Source organism: Takifugu rubripes, unplaced genomic scaffold, assembly GCF_901000725.2.
Source record: "Takifugu rubripes unplaced genomic scaffold, fTakRub1.2, whole genome shotgun sequence".
NCBI classification, from domain to species: Eukaryota; Metazoa; Chordata; class Actinopteri; order Tetraodontiformes; family Tetraodontidae; genus Takifugu; species Takifugu rubripes.
Genome location: NW_021821668.1, coordinates 21,392 through 45,577, shown reverse-complemented (window position 1 = coordinate 45,577; position 24,186 = coordinate 21,392). Strand labels below are relative to the sequence as shown.

At 43.5% G+C, this 24,186-nt stretch overlaps 4 protein-coding genes across 7 annotated transcripts; 3 read left to right on the top strand and 1 right to left on the bottom strand.

Moving 5' to 3' along the window:
* Positions 1-3,333: 3,333 nt before the first annotated feature.
* Positions 3,334-9,289, top strand: LOC115246419 (neuronal acetylcholine receptor subunit beta-4-like). The gene is made up of 6 exons (XM_029832556.1): positions 3,334-3,864; positions 5,566-5,711; positions 6,162-6,206; positions 6,429-6,538; positions 6,790-7,831; positions 8,751-9,289. Exons 1-6 carry the CDS (start codon positions 3,816-3,818, stop codon positions 8,913-8,915), a joined length of 1,557 nt encoding a protein of 518 aa, XP_029688416.1. The 5' UTR covers positions 3,334-3,815; the 3' UTR covers positions 8,916-9,289.
* A 1,056-nt stretch (positions 9,290-10,345) lies between these two features.
* On the top strand, positions 10,346-15,861 carry LOC446021 (neuronal acetylcholine receptor subunit alpha-3). The gene is made up of 6 exons (XM_029832557.1): positions 10,346-10,508; positions 10,711-10,850; positions 12,610-12,654; positions 13,523-13,632; positions 13,816-14,998; positions 15,116-15,861. The coding sequence occupies exons 1-6, from the start codon at positions 10,451-10,453 to the stop codon at positions 15,242-15,244; spliced, it is 1,665 nt and encodes a 554-aa protein (XP_029688417.1). The 5' UTR covers positions 10,346-10,450; the 3' UTR covers positions 15,245-15,861.
* A 2,045-nt stretch (positions 15,862-17,906) lies between these two features.
* On the top strand, positions 17,907-23,464 carry LOC115248764 (immunoglobulin superfamily member 1-like). Of its 3 annotated transcripts, XM_029832546.1 has the most exons (10): positions 17,907-18,001; positions 18,075-18,110; positions 18,200-18,502; positions 18,571-18,891; positions 18,981-19,073; positions 19,195-19,222; positions 19,317-19,408; positions 19,865-19,895; positions 20,016-20,057; positions 22,213-23,464. In XM_029832546.1, exons 1-9 carry the CDS (start codon positions 17,977-17,979, stop codon positions 20,050-20,052), a joined length of 966 nt encoding a protein of 321 aa, XP_029688406.1. In that variant the 5' UTR covers positions 17,907-17,976; the 3' UTR covers positions 20,053-20,057; positions 22,213-23,464. The 3 variants fall into 3 exon arrangements, with proteins under 3 accessions (XP_029688406.1, XP_029688405.1, XP_029688407.1); XM_029832545.1 differs by lacking the exon at positions 22,213-23,464 and having other exon boundaries at positions 20,016-20,988; XM_029832547.1 differs by lacking the exons at positions 18,981-19,073; positions 22,213-23,464 and having other exon boundaries at positions 20,016-20,988.
* On the bottom strand, positions 20,835-23,710 carry LOC101079977 (UDP-glucuronosyltransferase 2B31-like). Of its 2 annotated transcripts, XM_029832544.1 has the most exons (3): positions 23,480-23,709; positions 22,791-22,923; positions 20,835-22,434 (listed from the first exon to the last, which is right to left on the bottom strand). In XM_029832544.1, the coding sequence occupies exon 3, from the start codon at positions 22,425-22,427 to the stop codon at positions 20,835-20,837; it is 1,593 nt and encodes a 530-aa protein (XP_029688404.1). In that variant the 5' UTR covers positions 22,428-22,434; positions 22,791-22,923; positions 23,480-23,709. The 2 variants fall into 2 exon arrangements, with proteins under 2 accessions (XP_029688404.1, XP_003969634.2); XM_003969585.3 differs by lacking the exon at positions 22,791-22,923 and having other exon boundaries at positions 23,480-23,710.
* Between the last annotated feature and the right edge of the window lie 476 nt (positions 23,711-24,186).

Sequence of the window (24,186 nt, the reverse complement as noted above, 5' to 3'; positions counted from 1 at the left end):
AAGCTTGTGCGTGATGGATATGGATGAGGCGTTGTCTCATGAGCCTCAGCTTGTGCTGTTGGTTCTCCTTTAACCTCTTTGTAAGCTGTCTGTGTGGTATTCTTTGCGTCTGGAGAGGCTGGTCTGGTGTCTGATATTACCATTCTGCTGGTTTTCTTCTCCAGTAGCTCCCTGGTCTCCCGTTCTGCTGGCTGTTCAGAAAAGAGAAGCTGGGACTGTTGGTGAACATAGTCGCTGGTGCGCTTAGCTATGTCCATGGGCTCATCCCCGATCTGGCTCAGCTCCCCGCTTTCGACTTCCTCATAGGCGGTGGCTTCTGCTTCAGCTGCAGCAGCAGCCTTTTGGCACTGGAGAAGATGGAGGCTGGCATCATAGTCAGCCTTTTGCTTTAACATACTTGCTTCCATATCTGCCTTCTGTTTCATCACACTTGCTTCCTTTTCAGCATAGACAAGTTGGGCTTTGGCTGCCTTTGCCTTCGCATAAGCCTTTGCTGCTGCTGATGAAGCTGATGATCGTTGCGAGCTTCTGGTGGATTTAGATATTTGGGATCTGGCATCCATTGTTTTCGAAGGGTCTTCCTTCGTAGCCTCTTGTTCCACAACCTCCCACATAGGAGGCTCCTGGCTTGTGTTTTCTGTAGCACGTGCTGGTGGTTCTTCATTTGTTTTATCTTGAAGTAGAGGGAACTCTTTCAAGTAATACTTTCCTGATCGTAGACTCATGTTTGCTGAGCTGACCCTTTTCTTCAGCCCGCTGTGTTCTTGTCTTTTTACTGTACTGCCCTCGCGACGCGTTCTCTCTCTCTCGGGCGAGGCTAGGCAGTCAGCTAACAGTATGGAGTTTGAAAGAACCACAACAAGGCTCAACTGTGTTGTTTCTTCCTTTTATCCATTATTTTTTGTAAAACTGAAACAATACAGAAAATAGAACAGCATAAAAAACTCACGTACACCAAACACACTCAGACGATCTATATATAACTCACGACACAGCTCCACGTGCTAATATGTTAGCTAGCATCACTCGCTAATTACCACGGACTAACAACGCAAAGAATAATTAAACTAACGCTACAGAATCTACAGTACAGCTACAACTTCTGTATAGAACAGACTTACAGACAAATGGTCTCCAAGGCTGGAACGCTTTCTAGCTCAGCAGCTGGAACTACGATGCTTCGCTACCGTTGTCCGTCATCAAAACCGCGGTGTTTTGGGTGAGTGCCGTCAAAGCGCCTGAAGGTGCAATGTCAACTCCGCCCAGTAGATGGCAAAACCACGCTCCCATTTACACAGGTGCGCTGCTCCGCTACCGCGCCCCAAACTCAACATTTATTTATTTATTTTTTACTATATTGGACATCTTTATGTTTTTAACAGACTTGACCATCAAATTTTAACCTATACAATGCTGTGGTCAGTACACCTCCTCTGATCATTGACACTCCACCCTCTTGCATGAGCCAAAGAGACGGGTTGACTACACAGGCAGCAAGGGGCAGTGGATCAATATCCTTACAGGAGGCTGTGATTCTGGTACCAAAGCCAAGCACTCCAGGTAATGAACTGCCTGCATGATATATATCCCCCATACGGAGGGACTGCAGCGGCCCAGCTGGGTACTGCAGCAGCAGCAATTCTTTGATGAGCCGTTCCTTCTCACCGGGTCACTCTCGACTCTAAATGTCTGCCAACACGTTGGCGCGTCCAAAATCAAACTGTCATCCGTGTTATTAAATTTAGCATAGCAACTTTGATGTATTTATTTAAATTGCATGAGGAAAATTCCCAAGTCTAATAGGAGGATGCAGTGGCAGAGAACATCCTTTTCAAAAGGAAAGGAAACATAAAAGAGCAACAAATCATAAAAAAAAAACTTTTAATGTTGTCAGAGGTTATATATACCTGATAGTGAGGATTTACTGAAGACACTTTATTGAGGCAGCTTCTTTTGTGGACCCATTATCCATCTGTTTTATTTGGCAGGATCCCTACTTTTTATCATGTGTTCACCCTGTTTCAGATTTAAATTGACCACATATTTTTATGAAAGTGAGGCATTTTTTTTTTAAAAATAGAAATTTATTTGTATTCTATTATGGCTGTCCACTGAAAGGTATAAGATCTTAGCTGGCTGGGAATCTGACAGTAAAATTGGTGTTGCAAATATCTAGCAATGTTGCTGGACTTCAGATTTGTGTCTTTCTCAAGGTTATAATGAGGAAATCTCATACTAAATAAGAAAATAAATAAATGTAATGAGGAAAGCTTAAGCTGGACAGTTTGTGCAACAAGTCATGTGAACTAATAAATGTCATAAATGGAGTTTTCACAACATGCATCTTTACCAGCTGATGAAACCGACCTTGTATTTAAGGCATCTGTTCATTATTAATCAGAACTGACACTTTTTTCCTCCAGGCCCAGCTTAAAATCATTTAATTATCCCCGAAGAAATGATAAATACACTAAATAATGAAGGATGATAAATGACAAAAGCATTTTTCAGCCAAGTCACTTTGAGATTTGTTGTTGTTGTGTTTTTACATTCCTTTTGTCTTCTGAACTCTCCTTATTGTAATAAAGCCATTCAACTCTAGTGCAGAGGGACCTTCTTAGCAGCACCCTGGCATGTTTTATAGGTAAAGTTGGTGGGATGCAGCAGTTCCTGGTTTATGAGTGCATTAGTGTTCCCCTCTGCCAGTGTGTTTCTATCAGTTCATCACAAATCAAGTTGTCTCCTCAGCGCCTCTGTCATATACAGCTGCTCATAAATGAGTTGATTTTATATTCTGCAGAGATATGCATGTGTTACCTGCTCTAAAGTTTACTTTGACCATGTGCAGTGGGGTTCTAGTTTCTTCACTCAAATGAGTTTACTGTCATATTGCACAGCAGAAAATGTTTGGTTGGAAAACGTGTCTGTTGTGATAAATGGAATTATTGACAGTGCATAAGGTGAGCGACAGCAGGCTGCCCCTGCCTGGGACATGTTATTGACTCATAATAGGGTTCTAAGCCTCACTGCTGTCCGCGCATCATCTGTGTGAAGGTGGTGAATCCACCTCAAGAAATCACATTTCCAGCAGTCATCAAATTATTTAAAAAATAATCTTTTAGAGAAGAGAGAACTGGGTCCGTGCACCTGTGCAGCCACAGCCAGCATCTGGGACTTTTATTACCAACTTTGACACAAGCTGGGGGGGCGTCTGACTTGCCATTTTAAAGTAATTACGTGAAATATTTCCTTTGAGTTTGTACAACAGGCGAGGGAAAACTGAATGCTAATATTTTTCCATCGTAACCTTGAGCTGACAGATTCATTTGCCATTCTTTACGGGGTGTGGAGTTCAGGGAAAGGTCGTACCCAGGCGTGTCTACAGCCTCTCTTCTCACTTCTCACCATTTCCCAAGTGTGTTTGGTAATGAATGAACCTTTCTCAGCTTCGAGTGTCATCATTGTCTACAATGAAACCTATAGTTTGTACATTAGCTTTAAAAGTGATAATGATTTTTATCAGTTGATCGCGGACGGGACGTGCCGGACCTGTTCGGGACGCAGCGCTCCGGGACAGGCGGCTGCGCAAAGACGCGTTGACGCTCAACTCTCATTGGGGAAACTCTTGAATTAACAGCGCGTTGGAGCTCATGATCTTTTTATCGGAGTAAACGAACTATTTCAGCGATCAGCGCAGGTATGTGTGTGTGTAACGCGTAATTAGAGCCAGGCATGACCAGGAAGAAAAGCGCTGAACGCCGCAGCTTTGAGGATTCGTGACCGGGGACTCCAGCAGATCAGATGCTGCCGAAAAAATGAGTCGGACTCTCTGCATCGTCGCTTATTTCCTCTCTGTGGTCCACTGTAAGTACTTTTCTCTTTGCTGTCGATCTACTAATGTCATTTTTTTAGTCCCTGTTAGCCCCGTTTGATTTGGATAAATGGCACATATCATTTAGAGTTCATGTCGGATTTTATTTTCCCAAAAGGCACATTTTAATCCACAAATGCGTTTCAGCGTACCAGGTAAAAATTAGACAAATAAAATGAATAAAAACAAAAATCTTGCTCTGCATATTCAAAGTATGAAAACCTTTAAGTCTGTTGTTCATCGGAAATTCAACTTATTAAAAGATCAGGACCAGTCTGAGACAGTTTGCAAACAAAACGTTTATTAAAGTAACACAGATGCTAATCTAATTAAAAATCACCATCACTCATCCCGAAACACTCCCTAAACTTGTCCCTTTGCTCAGATACCGTCATGGATGGCCCGGGATGGAACTGTTTGGTGAAAATACTTGTGGTTATATCAGTATATCAAGATTTTCAATAAGGAAAAAAATAGTTTTATCTTCCATAATCTTGACTATAGATCTAGAACTGTTTTACCTTTTGGTGCCATCATGTTTTTCTCACTGTTTGCTGGCTGACCTTTCCTCCAACAACAGCACTGACACGGTTTCTCTTACAGATGCAGCTTATCTGCTTTGGCTCCTTTAGCGGTTGTCTTTACTTTCCCCCGAGGGGGAATGACCGAAGCTCTGAAGGGCCCATAAAGACACACGATTCCTTGTGATGAACGTGTGCATCACTTCACCCATCACAAAGGCCACATGATGAATCTCTGCACTTGTGCAGCCGTAAAAATGCATCTGTAGATTATTGACATAGCGGCAATTCTTCTTCACTGTTCCCATCAGGAACAGTCTCACCTCATTGGCCCGTGTCTCCCAAGTGCGTCGATTCAGCTCTTCCCGATGACGACGGGGACATTAATAACCTGCTGCATGTTAAGGAAATGGAAGAGATGCTACTACATGTATCCGCTCTGCTCCAGATGAGGAGCACCGATCATCAGTTCCAATCTGCCCTGTCTGCACCGCTGACGTGGGCGCCATTTATCAAGGACGCAGGGGAGGAAGCTGGCTGTTGCTGTTCAAGGCCCATTGAGGCACATCCTCAGTGATCCGGCTTCAGGATACAGCAGAATTACAATCAAAATAGTTGCCCTCTATAGACTGATTTCAAAACTCTCCTCAAGGATTTTTTGAATAACTAATAACCATTTTGCCAATGCGCCCCAAGTGTTTTGGAAAGAGTCATGGATTTTGTCCAGATATGAATATTTCATGAATGCACATGCATAAACAGCAGAACGTTGCACCCGCACCAGAGTGCAGCTGTACATCAACTGCGCAACATCATGTCCACTAAGTTAATCAGGCTCCTCGCCCCTGTCTGCTTATAACCCAGCGTAATGTCGTTATAATACCATATATTCAGTACCAAAGGAAAAATAGTGCGCCATTATCTAAAGGCGGTGGCATTAAGGGTCGTTAGGGTTGTGGGGAAGTCAGGTGATTTCCTGACTTCGTGTATATGACTGGGAGTTAATGTATTTTAACAACTAAATTATGCTTAAAAGCTTTAAAAACATTTTTTTTATTAATCTAACCTTGAGGACTCCACAAACAAAGGACAATGCTTCTATTATGTGTTCTTATACAGGACTAATGACAGTCTTGTCCTTAAACTCATTGATTTACCACGGTGTGCCGTCAGGTTGCAGGTGTGCCGATTCCGAGGAGCGTCTCATGAACTGGTTACTTGGGAAGAATCGCTACAACCCGCTGATCCGGCCTGCCTCCAACAGGACCGAGAGAGTCCCGGTGAAGCTACAAGTGTCTCTGGCTCAGCTCATCAGCGTGGTGAGAAGTCAAAAGTCGTTGGTCCCGCATGAAATTGTCGCATTGAGGGCTAACAGAGGGCAGCAGAAGAGGGGGAGAGCAGCTTGAGGCAGAGGTTAACTCAAAATAAAAGGCTGTGCAGAGACACGGCTGTAGCTCTGAGAGCTGCTCAGCTGTGATCTCTGTCAGATCCAGATTGAAGCTTCAGCACGAGTGGATTAAAAGAGGCCATAAAGCTGCTTTTTCCAAAGTGAGGGGAGTCCTCCGCTGATTTATAGTGGAGGCTACGCCCTTATTCAGACTTCAGCTGCAAGGGTGGAGTATGGGCTTGGATCAGTACCAATTCACTGGTCTCCTTTGTCTAATTCTTACATTGTTTCCTGTTTTTTAAATAATATTTCTTAATTTGTTCTATCAGTTTATATAAAAACTGCAGAATGTGCCATTTGTGTTTTGCTGTTTCACTTCCAGAACGAAAGAGAGCAGATAATGACGACCAACCTCTGGCTGATGCAGGTCGGTGGCCTGAAGCTCGCGTTCATACACTTTTAAATGTCCTTTCAGTTGAACTTGAATTAAACTGTATCTTTCTCCAATCAATGTGGAATGAAGCACTTCTCTAACTGAGCTCCAAACACATTCTGCTCAATAATGAAGCGTGCAATTATGAATTAGCTGGTTGTGTGAAGCGTAATGGAAAACAGGCCCGATGCTATCTCTGCCCCTCTGTCTCTGCAGCACTGGGTGGATTACAGATTATCATGGGACCCAGCAAAGTATGAAGGCATCAACAAGCTACGTATTCCCTCCAGACTCATCTGGCTCCCAGATATTGTCCTGTACAACAAGTAAGCAGCTGTGAGGTGTCGCCTGAAGTGGGACTATTAACTAATCATGATTTGGTTGACGTTTGTCTTGGTTGCTTATTACTACCTGACTCATATGCACCACTTTTATACCGGCTTTGCCAGGCTGATAATCAGTCTGCAGCCTTTGCGTTGTGTTAACATTAAAGACAGAGGCCATCTGAAAGTAGATTTCTAATGGCACAAATATCGTGCGGAATCATTTGGTTATTTCCTCTTTTTCCTCCTCTTAGCGCCGATGGGACCTATGAGGTCACCGTCTTCACCAACGCCATCGTTCTTTTCAACGGCAGCATCAACTGGCTTCCTCCAGCCATCTACAAAAGTGCCTGCAAGATCGAAGTGAAGCATTTTCCCTTCGACCAGCAGAACTGCACTTTAAAGTTCCGCTCGTGGACGTATGACCGCACAGAAATTGACCTGGTTCTGAAGACTGATGCAGCTAGCATGGACGATTTTACCCCCAGTGGTGAGTGGGACATCTTAGCACTGCCAGGCAGACGGACTGTCAACCCCCTAGATCCCACCTACGTGGACCTGACCTATGACTTCATCATCAAGAGGAAGCCCCTCTTCTACACGATAAACCTCATCATTCCATGTATTTTGATCACCTCTCTGGCCATCCTGGTCTTCTACCTGCCTTCAGACTGCGGGGAGAAGATGACCCTCTGCATCTCCGTCCTCCTGGCTCTCACCGTCTTCTTGCTTTTGATCTCAAAGATCGTTCCTCCTACCTCACTGGATGTGCCTCTCATTGGAAAATACCTGATGTTCACCATGGTGCTGGTGACCTTCTCCATCATCACCAGTGTGTGCGTGCTGAACGTCCACCACCGCTCCCCCAGCACGCACACCATGCCCTCCTGGGTCAAACTGATATTTCTTGTCAAACTACCATCCTTACTGTTCATAAGGCGCCCTCAGAACAACTCTGCACGCCAGAGGCTTCAGAGCCAGAGGTGTCAGCGAGCAAAAAGGGACATTTTGGGCTTGGGTTGCCAACCCAAGTCAAGTATCACAATGTTGTCTTCTGCCCTGCTGTCTCCTGGCTCTGTCTTCTCCACCCCCGGCCAGAAAAATGTAGCTCCTTCTCTAAGTTGCGGCTATGGAAAAGGTGACCTGCGCCCGACCACTTACCTTCCCGGTGGTTTGAATATCACCCAGAACCTCCAGCAGAGCAGCGGTGCGGACTGGGCTGCTGATGTCCAGGAGGCGCTGAGCGGGGTGCGATTTGTGGCTGAGCACATGATGGAAGACGACGATGATCAGAGTGTATGTATGCACATTTTGTCCTATTCAATGTAGGATTCATACATCACGCATATGCTTAAAGGCACCAGATTTATGATGTGGAGTGATTTAGCAGTGAGGCTGAAGCTAGTCAACTAAGACCTGCTCACAGTCTTTATGGTAATTTATGACAATTACCTTCACAGAAAGAAATGTAACGTTAATAAAAGCATATTTTAAGACATGAACTGAAATCTGTCCATGTAGGTAACCTTCGTGGTGGGTTTGCTCACAATTTTAAGCTTTTTATATTTTAATTTGAGGTGTCTTTCACCGCCACCTGCTCTGGTCCAATAAACAAGATCAAATTGATGGGAAAATATTTACTGTCGGTCCGTAAGGGGAATACCACTAACCTTATGTAGCGGCTGTGACCTGGAAAATTGAAGGGAGACTTTGGTGATCAATCGTTTTTCTGGCAAATCAATGCGAGGAGGCTGCAGGGAATGAGAAATGACCCTTTTCCTAAACGGGACAAGGACAACGCTGAAAATGGGGTGAAAGGGTCAATGGCTCGTTTCACTGAGGCCTCGGTTAAATGGATCAGACCTGATAAGGACTTATCAGTTTTCAGTAAAAAATAAAAAATATATATAATATGTACATATAGCTGAACCTGGATCACTGGAATAAACAGAGGAAATGTGAAATAAATGGGTTTACTGTCACACTGACAGCAGACAAACTACATAGACAAAACAAAACTACACAATAATACAGTATGTCAGTGATTTGAAGAGTCTTGTCAGTTGTCAGTGATGCACATTCTGCCCCCAGGTGGTTCCAAACAGTCATGGCAGCATCAAATCACCGCACTGCTCTTGTCTCCAGGAGAAATGACACTTGCTTGTTGTGATGAAAACACCTGAAGAGCAACATTTGTGTGTGTTTTTCCCCCCAGGTGATTGAGGACTGGAAGTATGTGGCCATGGTGGTGGACCGCATGTTCCTGTGGATCTTTGTGATTGTGTGTGTGGTGGGCACCCTGGGCTTATTTCTCCAGCCCGTCTTCCAGAATCCCATCACTCCCATCCAGCAGCCCAGCTCAGATATGCCTCGTATATGACCAGCAACATCTACATACCCGAGGAGTTCAGCTCATGTAGTGATTGTGCTTAACTAGATGAACCACATAGGGAGGTGTGATAAGATATTTCCAGGTCTTTCTAAGGCCAAACTCCAAGACTGTTGTGTTTAAAAAGCATGCGTCGACTCAGTAAGTATAGCTGGGAAGGTTAAAAGCAGATTAAGAAGGACAGCGTTGGAGCTGAATGTAGATGTGGACGTATTCCTGCCACAGAGATGAGAAAACATCTCTGCTGTCAGATGTTTGTCCGCTCTGCTTGCTTGTGATTCATCTTTAATCGCGATGTCGAGAAGTGAGACATGACGTGTGTTTAATGTGTGAATAATAAAGGTGAACGAGTGTCCTCTCTGTGTCAGAAGTTGCACGAAAGACCATGTTTTAAAATTGTCAGAGGCATGCCAAAGTGCTTACTTAATCTATTTTTTATGATAATGTTGGTCTTCAGAGCCAGTTCATTAGCTAAAGATAGAACACTTCATCATCCAGTCCTGCATATTGGCTACAGATATTCTCTCATAATCTATGACATAGCTGGAGCTTTTAGACTCTTATTTGCATGTCAGATGCAGGTGACTATGCTCCTCTAAACAAACACTTTCTGAACTCAACTTTCACCCACCCACCCACACACACACGCACATACACACACACACACACTCCCAGTGTTCACTTACTCGGTGCTGAATGGTCTCATTAGAGATTCTGCAGACTGTGAGTTCTTCTGTGAGACATTTATTCAAATGAAGGGAAGCCGATCAGCTGCTATATCAGTAGCATTGGCTGGTTTTCTTGCACCTTTCAGCTTTCTGTCACTAGTCTATAGATGTCTCTCTGTGTGTGTGTGTGTGTGTGTGTGTGTGTGTGTGTGTGTGTGTGTGTGTGTGTTTTCACACAGTATTCTATCCCATAAGGAGATTTTATATAACAAATGAATGTACAGTTCCAGTCATCCAGCTAAAGTGGGTAAAGTTAGAATGGGTTCATTAATGCAATTATACACACAGCATTTTAAATCAATATAAGTCATTATAATCAATACATCAATCACAGGCCTTTTGCCGGATTCATAGGTCAGTTTAACGAACTGAAGGATATTTAGTATTTGAACAGCATCAAACTGTCTCAAAACAAAAGAACTAAATCCAATTTCGAAAATGTTTGTTGCAATAGATTGTACATTTTGATTGTAAAAGACGCTATATAAATAAAAAATGATTAAGCTTAAGAAAAGCGCGCAAACGTGCGGCAATCTTTTGAATGACATCATGTGCAAAGTGCTTAGAATCCTAGAAAGCATTTAATATCCAATGACTGCCAGATTTTGAAGCCAAGCGGAATTTCAGCCACATCTGTGCGCTTCTTTTGCAGCTTGAACACGGACGAGCTGCGTGTGTCGGCAGCGCGCAGCCTCAGTGTCTCCGCGTCGCTCCACAGACGCGGACGCGCCTTCGCCCTCCACACTTTCTCCTCCGGTCTGCGCAGCGGAGCCACGACGACGCTCAACTCCAAACGAGATGAAAGTCCGCTTCTACTTCGTTTTGTGCGCATGTTCGCTCCTGTTTCTTCTACCCGGTGAGTCCTTGTTGCTTAAAAATAGTGAAATCTAAAGGAGGAATGTAACCATTTCAAACAGAAACATAAAGTTTCGCTCCAGGTTTCGCCTCAGTTTTAGTCCCACTGAAGCCACAAGATGATCCGAGGTGTAAAATATCCTTAAATGTGAGTTTGAAGCATCGATGCAGGTTGAGCCGTGTGTTCCTCTGCTCCTGCTCAGGAGGCTGCTGCTCAGAGGCAGAGCACAAACTCTTCTCTGTCATCTTCTCCAACTACAACCAGTACATACGGCCGGTGGAGAACGTGACCGACCCGGTCATCGTGCAGTTCGAGGTGTCCATGTCACAGCTGGTCAAAGTGGTAAGTGGACCGTCGCGGCTTGTTCTGCTGAAACCAAAAATAAAAAAATAAGGCCTCAGGGTTTGAGCAGAAAAGTTTCAGGATCACTAAAATGCCGTGAGATAGCCCTGGGCTGGGGGTGTAGGGTCGCTATCTGTGCCGCCCGGATCAGATTGGAGTTGTCAGCTGTCTGAGCATCCCTCACTTTAGGCAGAGTCAATCATTGCAATTCGCAAGAGCTGCTGGGGGGGGGGGGGGGGGGGGGGGGCAGACGAACTATCCCTTCAGACAGACAAGGTCTCAGTTGCAGACAAGGTCTGACCGCCTGCTACTAATTAAGTAAAAAGGCTGCTGTTGGACAACCTTGACAAAACATACAGTATTATTAGCTCTGCTAATGTTGACGGAGAGAAAGGTCAGCCCTTCCACACTGCTTATGTTAATAAAACTGTACTTGGAATCACATCTGCCTTAAAAAGAACAACTAAATTATGGAAAAAAAAATCTTTCTTGGTCAATTATGCAACGAGAGAAGCAGAATATAGCGAGTGCAGAGTTTTGCACTTCGCTCATTTTTCTGTCTGAGGTTTGCTCAGACTTGGTTCTGCACCGATTTACCATCAACTGTAGCCACCCATTAATATATATTAATAAAATACAACGCAGTTCCTCTTGTTTCTTTCTGTTTTACCATCTATGGTGAGATCTGAACTGTGGAGCTGACGAATATATGTAGGCACTCCTCAAACCCCCCAGACACGAATGTTTTATTACTTACTTTTTCTCCGGTTTAATCTAAAAATATAAATAAACCAAGACAGGTTTCGCTTGACTTTATTCAGGGCATCGGGTCCTGGGTGCATCCTCATGAAAAACATCATTTAATACAGAATGTCTCTGGTAAATACATTACATTTTGTGAGTTGTGGGGAGGCTAAAATATCTTTCTAGATCATACAAATAAGAAAATTGGAGCTCCGAGCTGGCAGCGCTGATGGATGACAGCGGGTGCTGCTAATCCAGATGCAATTGGTCAGCCTGTACCAATTACAGCTGTGCAACATGAGCTCATTTAGGCTGTCAGTGGCTCATCGGCTGAGTCAGCCGTCATGGAACCGTCGTCGATCATGTTGCAGGCGGAGCCCGAGGACGTCTGAGCAGGGAGGTGAAAATCAGCAGCGAACAACAACACAAAGTTGTTGTCCAACGTTGGACAGAACTTAAAATTCCCACAGAACCTGAATGAACAACTCTGTTTTGGGGCCAAAATCTGTCCAGCTACGCTGAAGTCTGAGCATTTACTGCTGGTTCAGGTCCAAATTGTGCAGAGCGGAACATTATACAGGTCTGTAGTCTGTTAGCTTAGCATCCAACGGGGTTGTGCAGGGGTTCCTCCATAAGATACTCAACACGAATGTTTAATACTGTGCGCCGAGTCATGAGATCTGCTCATGCACGCTCCGACACACACAATCCAACCCCCTCCGTTTTGGCCCCTCTCCCACCTCTCTTTCCCCCCCTCTTTGCCAGTGAGCTGTTAAAGGAAAAGTTAAGGCCGTGCTGCTGTCACGTGTGCTCTTCCGCAGGCGCAGAGGACTCAGGTGTTCCTTTCTAAAACACACAGTCCTCAGCGGTGCGTTGACTGATTATCTGTGATGTGTTCTCTCCCTGCACTGCCCTTCGCATTGTTGTGTGTGTGTGTGTGTGTGTGTGTGTTGGGGGAAGGGGGGGGGCTCTCTCTGGGTGTGAGTGCTGACTGACAGTTCTTCTCTGTTCTCAGGATGAAGTCAATCAGATCATGGAGACAAATCTGTGGCTGAGACATGTAAGTTTTCTGGTATGTGAGTGTGTGTGTGTGTGTGTGTGTGTGCGTGTGTGTGTGTGTGTGTGTGTGAGTGTTCTAACGTGCCTCAATATCATAGATATAAGCCTCCATCTGATCTTCCAGGATATGACTGACGAGTTCCATTATTCACAAAAAGGAGTATTTTACAAGATCGACCCATTTACGGCCCTTATCCAAAAGTAAATCAAATCTTGATAATAAAGATTTCATGGAGTTTATCTGTCTGGGAATGATTAGAGGGCAATATTGTATTCATTTTGACATCGCCACAGTATCTGATGGGAGCTTCGAGGGTATGAAACCGGTCTGACCTCTGTCTGATTTCATTACAATCTTGAAGGAGGACAGAGCTCATCGGTCAGACATGCGGAACCACTTGATGGTTCTGTTACTCCCACATGGTGTCTCTGCTGCCACAGTGCAGAGTGCGCTGAACCGAACCTGAATCAAACAAAGTGGGGCAGGTCTCCAGGTCCCATATTACAAACGCTGAGTAAATCTGTGTCAAAGTCGAGCGCCAAAGGGCTGAACGCTAATCTTTAGTGCTCAGAGCAAAGCACTGTTACACTTATTTTAAGTGTAAGACTTTGGCCACTCGAAAATTTATGATACGGTCTCATTATTTGACACAGGCTTCTGCTGTTAGCATAGCTACCACAGTAGAGTCTTACTCTGATACCCACTTGTTACTTTGGCTTGATTTTTATTGGGAAATGGGTAAATATTATACCTAAATTAAATTAAAAAAGTCTTTGGCTCTATTATGAAGATTTTCTTCACTGTAATTTTATTCTGGCATTGCTCTACGTCTAATAATTTGCCTTAAAAGTATTGCCTTTTTTTTAAGATCTGGAATGACTACAAACTAAGATGGAATCCAAAAGAATACGGAGGTGTTGAATATATCCGGGTGCCGTCGAGCAGGATTTGGAAGCCTGACATTGTGCTCTACAACAAGTGAGTAACAATCAGGTTTAAAACCAGGTTTAACATCGATGTTGGTGCTTTTGTGAAGCTAGCTACCTGCATCTATCGTTACTGTTACAATTGCATTGCGAATCTTTTTGAAAAAGGCAGTTTTGAATAGATTTTTCTGTCTCCATCAGAAGCTCAGCCCTCTCTCTGCCTTCCTCTCTACAGCGCAGTTGGAGATTTCCAGGTCGATGACAAAACAAAGGCGCTGCTCCGTTACAATGGCGACGTCACCTGGATCCCTCCGGCGATATTCAAGAGCTCCTGCAAGATCGACGTCACCTACTTCCCCTTCGACTACCAGAACTGCACCATGAAGTTCGGCTCCTGGACCTACGACAAGGCCAAAATCGACCTGGTGTTGATTGGCTCCACCATGAATTTGAAGGACTTCTGGGAGACCGGCGATTGGTTGATAATTGATGCCCCGGGCTACAAACACGACATCAAGTACAACTGCTGCGAGGAAATCTACACGGATATCACCTACTCTCTGTACATCCGCCGCCTGCCACTTTTCTACACTATCAACCTGATCATCCCCTGCCTCCTAATCTCCTTCCTCACTGTGCTTGTCTTTTACCTCCCGTCGGACTGTGGCGAGAAGGTCACTCTCTGCATCTCCGTCCTGCTGTCTTTAACTGTCTTCCTCCTTGTCATCACCGAGACCATCCCCTCCACCTCCCTGGTCATCCCCCTGATCGGGGAGTACCTCCTCTTTACCATGATCTTCGTCACCCTCTCAATTGTCATCACGGTTTTTGTGTTGAACGTCCATTACCGAACGCCGAAGACCCACACCATGCCCTGCTGGGTTCGGGCTGTGTTTTTAGAACTGCTGCCGAGGGTGATGTTCATGACGCGCCCTGAAAGGGAGCCCGAGCAGGACACGGGGGCTGGTAACGTCCAGGACATGCATTCCAGGTCCTGCGCCGTCCACTCAGCCACGTTGCATAAACCTCAGGCATTGGCCTCCGGTGTGGTGTCCAGCATATCAAACCGCCAGTATCTTTTCAATAACACGGAGCTCTCCAACCTCAATAACTTAAGTGGAGATCCGAGCAAAGGCTCCACGTCTCTGTGTTGCGAGGGAAGATGCAACTGCTGCTGGTACCAGAGGTCCAGCAAACTGCCCGCAGACTCTGGAGGTGGGAGCGGAGGAATGGGCAGCCTGGGCGCGCTAACAGGAGGCAGCGTGGCTAAGGTCAGCGGTGGGAGCCAGCGTTCTAGCTCCGAGTCTTTAAACGGAGGACTAATGCCACTGTTGCCACTGTCGCCCGAGGTCAGGGAGGCCATTGAGAGTGTCAGATACATTGCGGAGAACATGAGACTGCAGAATGAAGCAAAAGAGGTGAGTCTTTCACAGTCTCTAACTTTCAAACCCAATTCTCTCACAAGGTTCCTTTTGACGACATAACAGCTGCATCGCGATAAAAGAGAAAATATTTTCACTGTGATTCTGCTGCAGGTTCAGGATGACTGGAAATACGTTGCCATGGTAATCGACAGGATCTTCCTGTGGGTTTTTGTCCTCGTGTGCATCCTGGGAACAGCCGGTCTCTTCCTACAGCCTCTATTGCTCGCAGAGGACATTTAATCCGATCCAGAATCTAAAAACTGTGGAACTGCGTTCTGCTAAAGCTCAAGAAAAAAAAAAAGCTGACACCCAGAGGAAAAACAGATTTCTTGAGATTCTTTCTAAATCTATGTACATTAATATCCTTGGGCAATCTTTTATTAGGGAAGTCTATGTAGCATTTGAACGTCCAATCATTAGAAAAAAGAAAATATTTATCTCTCTGTGGCATCGAAATGCATCCAAATGAGTCCACAGTTTGGCGGGTCTCATATGGTTCTTCGGCAAGTTGTGGGTGACACCATGCGGCGGATGTTGGTATTGCATTACACGACATTGATCACCTATTTCTGTCTGTTTTTGTTTGATGACTAGGTGAACATGTCAATATCCAAACGTTATGGTAAATGTACATTAAGCTGAAAATGTCATGTGCAAATAATCATAAAGTAAATTTCCATTTTAACGTATGTATTCTCTGTAACTACGGCTTAAAAAATACTCTTCTGCAGTTTCTCAAACACTAGCAGGATCTCTGAGAGAAAGTGGGTTCAAAAAGGTTACTGAGACTCTGTAATAGTGTTTATCATCATTCTTCAGAGCTCACTCAGCTTATTGGATCACAAACAATAAAGTGATAAAGGACCTAATTGGATTCCTCCTTTTTGCTTCCGGGCTAATAAAAAATAAAGAAAACAATAGTCTGCTTTCTATCAGGCAGCTCAATAACACAATGCCAACAACATGCTACTACAGACTCTTACTGGTCTTATATGGCTCAACTCATGGTTGTGGGTTACTTTCCTGCAGCTGATGCACTAAATCGGTGGCAGACTTGAAACATTTTTTGCATTTTATTGATTATATACCAAAACCTAACGACAACAGTTAAAGAAATGGATTTCAGCCAGAAGTGTGTGTGACCGATTGAGCAGTATCTGTGTGTCTTTCTCAGCAGTTACTGTAATCTGTGGATTTCCTGTTTGAAGCGCTTGATAACATCACTGCTATCCACATGAACTATAAATATCGCGTCTTAAAGAGGACATAAAGTACACTAAGCTGTGTCATAACAACATGTTGCAGACTAATAGCCTGCAGCCAGGGAAGCTGACAGGTAATATTGCCCCAATATAACCTGTTCCTGTGGAATGTTTTAGAAATGAATTTACCTTTTTACATATTACTGACAAATCTGTTTTCCAGTGAAAGTCTGCCCTTTATTGCCCATTCTGTTTTTGTTGGTACTGTCAAGAGGCTGTGTTTGTGTTGGTGACATGAGAATCCGTTCCCTTCTTTTTATAGAGCATATAGACCCGCAGGCCTCATCAAACTCTGCTCTTCAGCTTGCAGCACCTCTGAGGCTTTAGTTTTCAGTCATAAATTGGTGGATACCATGTTAGAGACATGGAGGAGTTCCACAGAGAACAAATGGAAGACAGACAATTTGGGATATCTTCTGCATTGATGGGATGCTGAGCCAGGATGGGTAGCTCTCTATTAATGTTACATTCCCACCCTCATCCATGGACATGAGATGTGTCCTGTTGGGAGGAGACGACAACATCGTCAGCCTCACAAACTGCATGATGGATACAGACTATAGTACCACCAAGGCTGGACCTGGGATCACTCCTGACATAAAGGCCCTGTACAGAGACAGCTGAGGAAGAGGATCGGAGGGGGGAGGTGAAGACGATGAAGGATCAGCTGCAGCAGGACAAACGGGACTGTCCCTGTCCCCTTTCTTTTCACCATGTGCTAAACTGCACACTTGTCTCAGCACCGTGTGAACTGAACATCCACAGAAGATCTCCACCATCACAGATGAGGACGAGAGGGACTTTGTGGACTGCTGCCCTCTATACCGTCAGAGCAGATACCTCCTTAGAAAACTTGGGTCATTTGGGGTACAGACAGGATGACTTAACAAGCTGGTAAAGAAAGGAGGACAAGAGGATGATGCCACAACTCTTGTCCATCATGGAGAACACTTCCCACCCCCTGCAGGAGACGGTGACCTCACTGGGAGCTCCTTCAGGTGTCCTAAGCAGAGGTCCTCCCTTCCTGCTGCAGTATTCAACTATTCAACCAATAGTAGTTCAGTTCACCCCCAACCAACAATAAAAACAGGAGAAACACCTGTCAACAAGAGAAACACCTGTCAACAAGAGAAACACCTGCCAATAAGAGAAACACCTGCCAATAAGAGAAACACCTGTCAACAAGAGAAACACCTGTCAATAAGAGAAACACCTGCCAATAAGAGAAACACCTGTCAACAAGAGAAACACCTGTCAATAAGAGAAACACCTGCCAATAAGAGAAACACCTGTCAATAAGAGAAACACCTGCCAATAAGAGAAACACCTGTCAACAAGAGAAACACCTGTCAATAAGAGAAACACCTGCCAATAAGAGAAACACCTGTCCACTGTGTACAACTGCCTTGTACTTTTTAAACGACTACTACTTGCTTCTTGATTCTGCAATTTTCTATGTTGCATATTGTGCACATTAATCTCGTAAAGGAGGACGTACACCTGTGCACTACGTGCATTGTGTGTTGCTCGCTGTACTTTTTTTGCTGCTCTAACACTGCAAATTTCACCGCTGTGGGCATCAAGTGTTCAAACTGAGACCCTTAGACAGGAAGTACAATATGTTATAATAGTTTCACCCTGTGGTTGTCAGACGCATCTCTGATGCAGGTCATAGTTTAGAAGAGTCTGGAGTTTAACGTGTTCATACTCATGAAGATAATTGTTGTTCTTCTCTGTAAGTATATAAACATTGAATTCAAGTCTTTTTTTCACTGCCAGGGAGAATTTCACCTCTGCTTTCCTTCCAGGCGGCTTTGCCTGTCAGGTCTTTGCTCAAACAAACGGTGAGCTTTACAGTCACCCTTGGTGGGATGCTGTTGGATAACTTTGACTAGTTTTGATACTAAATCTCTGGCACAACAACTGTTAACAGGTGTTTTTCCTGCAAAGATTCTCTCCAACCAGAAAGTGGTAAGTGAGAGCAGTGATCTTTATATCACCTGTAGCATCACTGGCTCCAAGAAACCTTCAGCTGCACAAGGTTTTATACATCTGTGCAAAGATGGCCGCGTTGTCAGAAAGAAGCAGCAGAAGCCAAATCAAAAGGACACGTTCTTCATCATCCGCGTTGGTCTCCATGACGGTGGAAACTACAGCTGCGTTTTCTCTGTCAGAGATCTCCCACTTTCTACAGCAGCCGCCACAAGTCTCAACATCATTCCCATTCGTGTAATCGGTATGGATCTTCATCCACCTGCACGTCCGCGTTCAGCCCCGCTGCTCATGTTGTCCTCTGCTTTGCAGCCAATTTTCACCCAGCAGATATTTCGTTTGCTGGGCCGCCAGCTGTCAAGGAGGGAGACGATGTGGCGCTCAGGTGTTCTGTTTCGGACACCCTGCAAACGCTGGGTGGGTGCCAGTTCATCCAGTCCTATCTTATTAAAAATGGCACCATGGTCCAGCTGACGCCATTCAATGCTACGAGGATGGAAGTGGAATTCACCGTCAAGGACGTCGCCTTGAAGGATTCTGGTCATTACAGCTGCGTGGTGCTTCCTTCCAAATGCATCAAAGCTGCTGGGACGGCTCTCTATGGAAATAACAGAGTATTTCTGGAAGTTAAAGGTGAGAGGTTATGATGGCGGTGGCGCCATACCAGTCTCATGAGTTCGGTCATTATTTCTTATAACAAAGTCTATTGCGGTGCATTCCAGGAATGTTTGACCAACAGATAATAATATTTGGAGTGATTATCGGATTGTTAGCTGTGGCTCTGGGCGCCTGTTTCATTAAATGGCGGAGAGCAGGTAAAATCTTAAAGTCTTAAAACAACGCTTGAAAATGTGCTCACATGTTTCTATTGAATCAGTTTGACATTTTTCTATTGTAAAATGCGATTTTAAGATGTTTATTGTGTTTTTCCACCAGTGAACAAAATAAAATTCTGCAATCAATGGTAAGAGTTGCTGGAAAAAGACAGGGAACGTCGTCACAGTATTTTTTTAAGCATATATATTTTAACAGTCACACACACGTGCATTTGTTTCCAGTGAAGTTGGATATGCAACCGTGATGGAGCGGTCGTGCGAGTTAGAAGAACAGCAGGAACAGGCAGGGGGAGACAACCTGGAAGCTCCGAGTGGTGAGCTGAAGTTGGAATTAAATTAAATACATATCACAGACAAACTAATGAAATTTTATATCCCTCCATTTTCATTCATCTCATTATCATTCAACTCTATTGAAAATTTTCATTTCTTGTATATATGGTCTTTTCTTAAAGTCATATTTTCTTCAGACTGCCAGAATTATTATTTAATCATTCTATAGAAACTTCAATCATTATATTAAACTCAATAAATCAAAATTGTAATCAATTGATTTTTATTTAGTGTATGTGCTATTTAACATTTTAAGCCATTTGATCTCTAATCTTGATGCCAAATATTCCATTTTACGAAAAACTAAATTAAAGAAAATTAAAAAAAATAAAATAAAATAAAGAAAACTAAATATACAATCGTACGTATGCTTCAATTTTTAACCTATGCTTGTTTTTTCAAAATATGTCACATTCATTTTCTTTCCAATTTTCTAGATGACTCTTTCAGCATGGATGAGGAAAACATGTAAGAGCAGAAGAATTTCTTAAAATTAAAATTTAGAATTTATTTTTTATCATTTATTTTTAAAGCTTTGTTAGCTTCATGGTCATCATTAACTCCCTGTTTTATGGCTTTTATTTTCAGATATGATGACATAAATCTGCATGACAGCAGTCAATAAAGAATGTAAGAGAAAAACTTTATGCTATAAGAGAATATTACTTTGATTTTTAAATGTTTTTTTAAACTTTTATCATGTGAGAATGGCGACAGCATTTCCCAAAAGAACACATAAAATACAATAATACTAAAAGCTCTATTAACAATAATGTGTAGATTAAAATGATGAGAAGCAGAGCAGCTGTCTTGTTCTACTCACGCCGGTGTGGTTTTCTCTAAGTAATTTTAGAGAATTGTTACAGGAAAACCACTTGTTTAACAGCCGAGCGGGCTAGATACCTGTTTGTGGTGAGATTATTGAAAGTGCACGTTTCAAAACTGAGATCACAAGACACACAGTGCTACTTATTTTATGTTTATGGTTTTAAAGTCAATTCAATCATAAATAATCAACCTTTATTTCAAATCATTATACAGCCTTTAAGTTACGCTCATTTTGAACTTACCAAATCACACATGACGATGCTAAATGGGACAGTCTAAAATGAATGAACTAATAATTACGCGACAGAGTTAGTCTAGTCTTTTTGTTCAAAAGGCTCATATGAACAAATGTTTTCAAAAATGAAAGACAATCCAGATGTTGTTTGATTTCTCTTTTCTTACTCAAAATTTTTAATCTTCATCACACGTCTTAAGGTTCAAGATGAACTCTTATTTGCTTGGTACAAACCAGAGGAGAGGGAAGACACCTGGGGATTCTGTTTGCTTCCTATAAAGCCACCCCTCTAACTCTGGGGCTCCTAAATATAGCTTTTACAGCTGTTTGATAAACACACATAATTACTCATTTTTGACTTTACGTTTGCAGATTTTGGTAAATAAACATCTGATCATGGTGGTGCAGGCTAGAATAGTGAGCAGCACAGCTCCAGTTAAGAACAAAACAACATCTACAGAGTGATAGGAATACCAGGGCAGCCTGTAGGACTCAGTCCTCAGGTGAGCTGCACCTTTGTGTCTCATGACAAACTCTATCCAGAAGAGGGCGCTGTCCATCGGCTTCATCGGCTTGTCTCTGTGCAGTCCGGAGAGCCTCTGCATGTTCATCCTGTAGGAGGGATCATTCAAAACTCTCTTCAAAGCTGCCAGGAAGTTGTCGTCCTTGTCCACAGTCCTAAGGCTCAGAATCTCAGCTCCTCCTCTCTCTTTCAGACGCAGCAGGTTGTCATATTGGTCAAAAAACACAGGTAGACCTACAACTGGGACTCCATGATACATAGCTTCCTGAACTCCATTCGTTCCTCCGTGAGCCACAAACAGCTTTGTTTTGGGATGTCCTAAGAGATCATTCTGAGGCATCCAGTCCACCAGTAAAGTGTTGTTGCCCAGAGTTGCTGGTCTGTCCCCTTCATGTTTCCAGATGATCTTCTGAGGCAACTTAGCAAAAGCTGCAGCGATCTCATTGGTTATTTCAGCAGGAAGTTGGCTCACAAAAGTCCCCAGAGACATGATGATGACTCCATGTTCTCCTGAACTCTGCACAAACTCTTCCAGGTGTTCAGGTAAAGGCTTGGCAGGTTTACACTGGAACCCTCCCATATAGACGACATTAGGCATGGTGGGACGGGGATACTCAAACACAAAGTCCACTCTCATCAGCCACAGATCAGCCCCCTGTATTAACTCACTGTATCTGACTTCTGGGCCAAAGAAATGATCACAGACAGCCTGATACTGAGGCTGTATTAAAAATAAGTTCTGTGCTTCCCAAATCATATAGAAAAAGAGATTTTTGACTCGTTGACTGAAGGTCATTATGTCTGATAGTCCTGAACCTATCACAGGAATGTGAGATAAAGGAGAGGGGGCAATAGCGAAATGGCCCTCTCCACTCGTTATCCATCGGACATAATAGGCGAGAGGCAGTTTCAGAGCATGAGCCAACATCAGACCTGCCCCCCACGCTGGGTCAACGAGGGCGAGGTCATACTTGTTCTCCTTCAAAGTGTTCATCAAGTTTCTGTCTGTGAAGATGTTCGCAGCCATTTGGCATATCAGCCGATGCATCCTGTACATTGAAGTAAACATCTCCAGCTGCAAACTGACAAAGTTCCAAGCTGGTCTCTCTCCCCTCTCGATGTCAATGATCCTTTTCACGATCGGAATGATAAAGTCGTGATTAAAGCCTTCAGTAACTGGAACGGTGATTGTGTTGTAGTGCTGAGCGCCGTCCTGGATGTACCAGTTCTGGCTGGATCGGATAACATCAACAGTGTGTCCCCGGGAGTGCAGAGCTTCAATGAGGATGTCTATGTTGACCCAGTGACTTCCTTCTAAAGGTACAACCAAAATCCTTCCTCCGTGGGAAACTCCCCACAGCAAGGACGAGATGGATAGCACAAAAACGAAAGCTGCCTTTCCTTGGAGGGACATCTTCAACCTAAAAGACAGACAATTACACAGAAGAAACCTGCAAAATGACCTTCTTTAACAAAGCATCTGCAAGAGCAAATCTCTGCTAGGTGGTAGTTTGTTGACGTCCTCTAAACAAAACAGACCTACTGCAGCCTGATTCTCTTCCAGGATTCTCTCTAAGGTCCACAAACTTTCCTGTACCTAAAGTTCATTCCCCATCTGCCGGTGAGGACTGTAGACCTGTGGCTTTATTATTAGCTCTTATTACATGTTTGAAAAGAGTTGTTATACATATGTCACCAGTGTTGTAAAGCCACATAGAAGCATATTGTTGTGCACTTAATTTTGCATGGAGGCAGCAGAAGTGGAATAAAGACTTACAAGAAACACAAATGTTGTGAATCCTGAAGAATATTTCAGTCCTCTTCCAAAGGTTTGAGACAGAATCCAGCGACCCCTCAATAATCTCTTTCAGACGCTCCAATTGTTCAAATGGTAAGTAAAACACTGATCCCTGCAGGGAATGTAATTAAAACGGGTCAAGGTCAATGGTTCCCTCAGCAGGATAAACACACAAGCTCAGAGGTTCCATGAAGTCTGTGAGGTCACCAAACAGGCAAGAACTACAACAAAAAAAAATCTATAATAACTGGTTCTCTGAGGCCACAATATTATTTACTCTAGTAGGAAAACAGGACTAAACCCACTGAACTTATGACACAGTTCTTTTTTATACATTTTTTGGTGTTAAAATTAAGACATGCATACATAATAACAGTGTGTTTGGCGTGCAAAAAGAGGGGTTTTCCCCCATAATTTAGTGATATTAGTAATATTATGCTGGAATTCTATACAGCTAGTCATAATTAGCTGGTATGGCCCAATCAGAACAGGCCCTGCAGGCTGCATTTGACAGTAGTATAGCATGAATAAGAACAGCAAAACTGGTAAAGCAATGATTTAGTTAGTTAGAATTTTGTCCTTTTAAAAACTGATGCAATAGGTTAGTCTGAATGGTTCATTTAAAAGAAAGATATTAAATACAGACCCTGTTTTGCTCATAAACACACCTGTTTCGTATGCAGTGGCTCCAGGATCATCTGTGCTAACGAGTTGTGGTAAAAATTTAACCACATCCAGGAGACCTCACATGAGTGGATTATAGTTAAGCTTTTCTTTCCGATTTTAAAGGATTTCCTATAGTTGGGTCTTATCGGTAAAGTTGTGTGCTGCTCCACAGTGAAAGTCCACACTGAAAACAGATTTTAATGAAAGGAGGTGAAAGTCTGACCCCATGGAACGGATGAAAGGCTCTCCAATGTTGCCATGACGATGACTCGCTTGCTTGTTATTAGCTGTAATGTCAATATATGACCGCATGGTGGCAGTAAGCTCGTTCTTTGGGCAACTGTCCTCTGTCCAGGACAATTATCTGCAGCTATTGTCCCATGAGACAGAATTTATTTACGGTCATTTTATCAGGTAAGTTAGGCTAGATTCAGTTGAATTGTGTTTATTAATCAGCTCCCCTTCTGAATGAAGGATCGGTCCATTGGCTGAGTTAAAATACTCCACGGGAATTCAAGTCACGTCAGGAAGCTCCACCTCTCCCTTCCTCGCATTGTAGAGAACAAAGATGATTATGAAAGGCAGAGTCCACTCTGCTTCAGAGAGTTGCTGGACCACTCATATTGAATATTCCATAATTTTGGGAATCCCAAGAGGTGATGATGCAGCCACAGTGTGTATGATTGGTTTTTAAAACAAGGATTGCAAA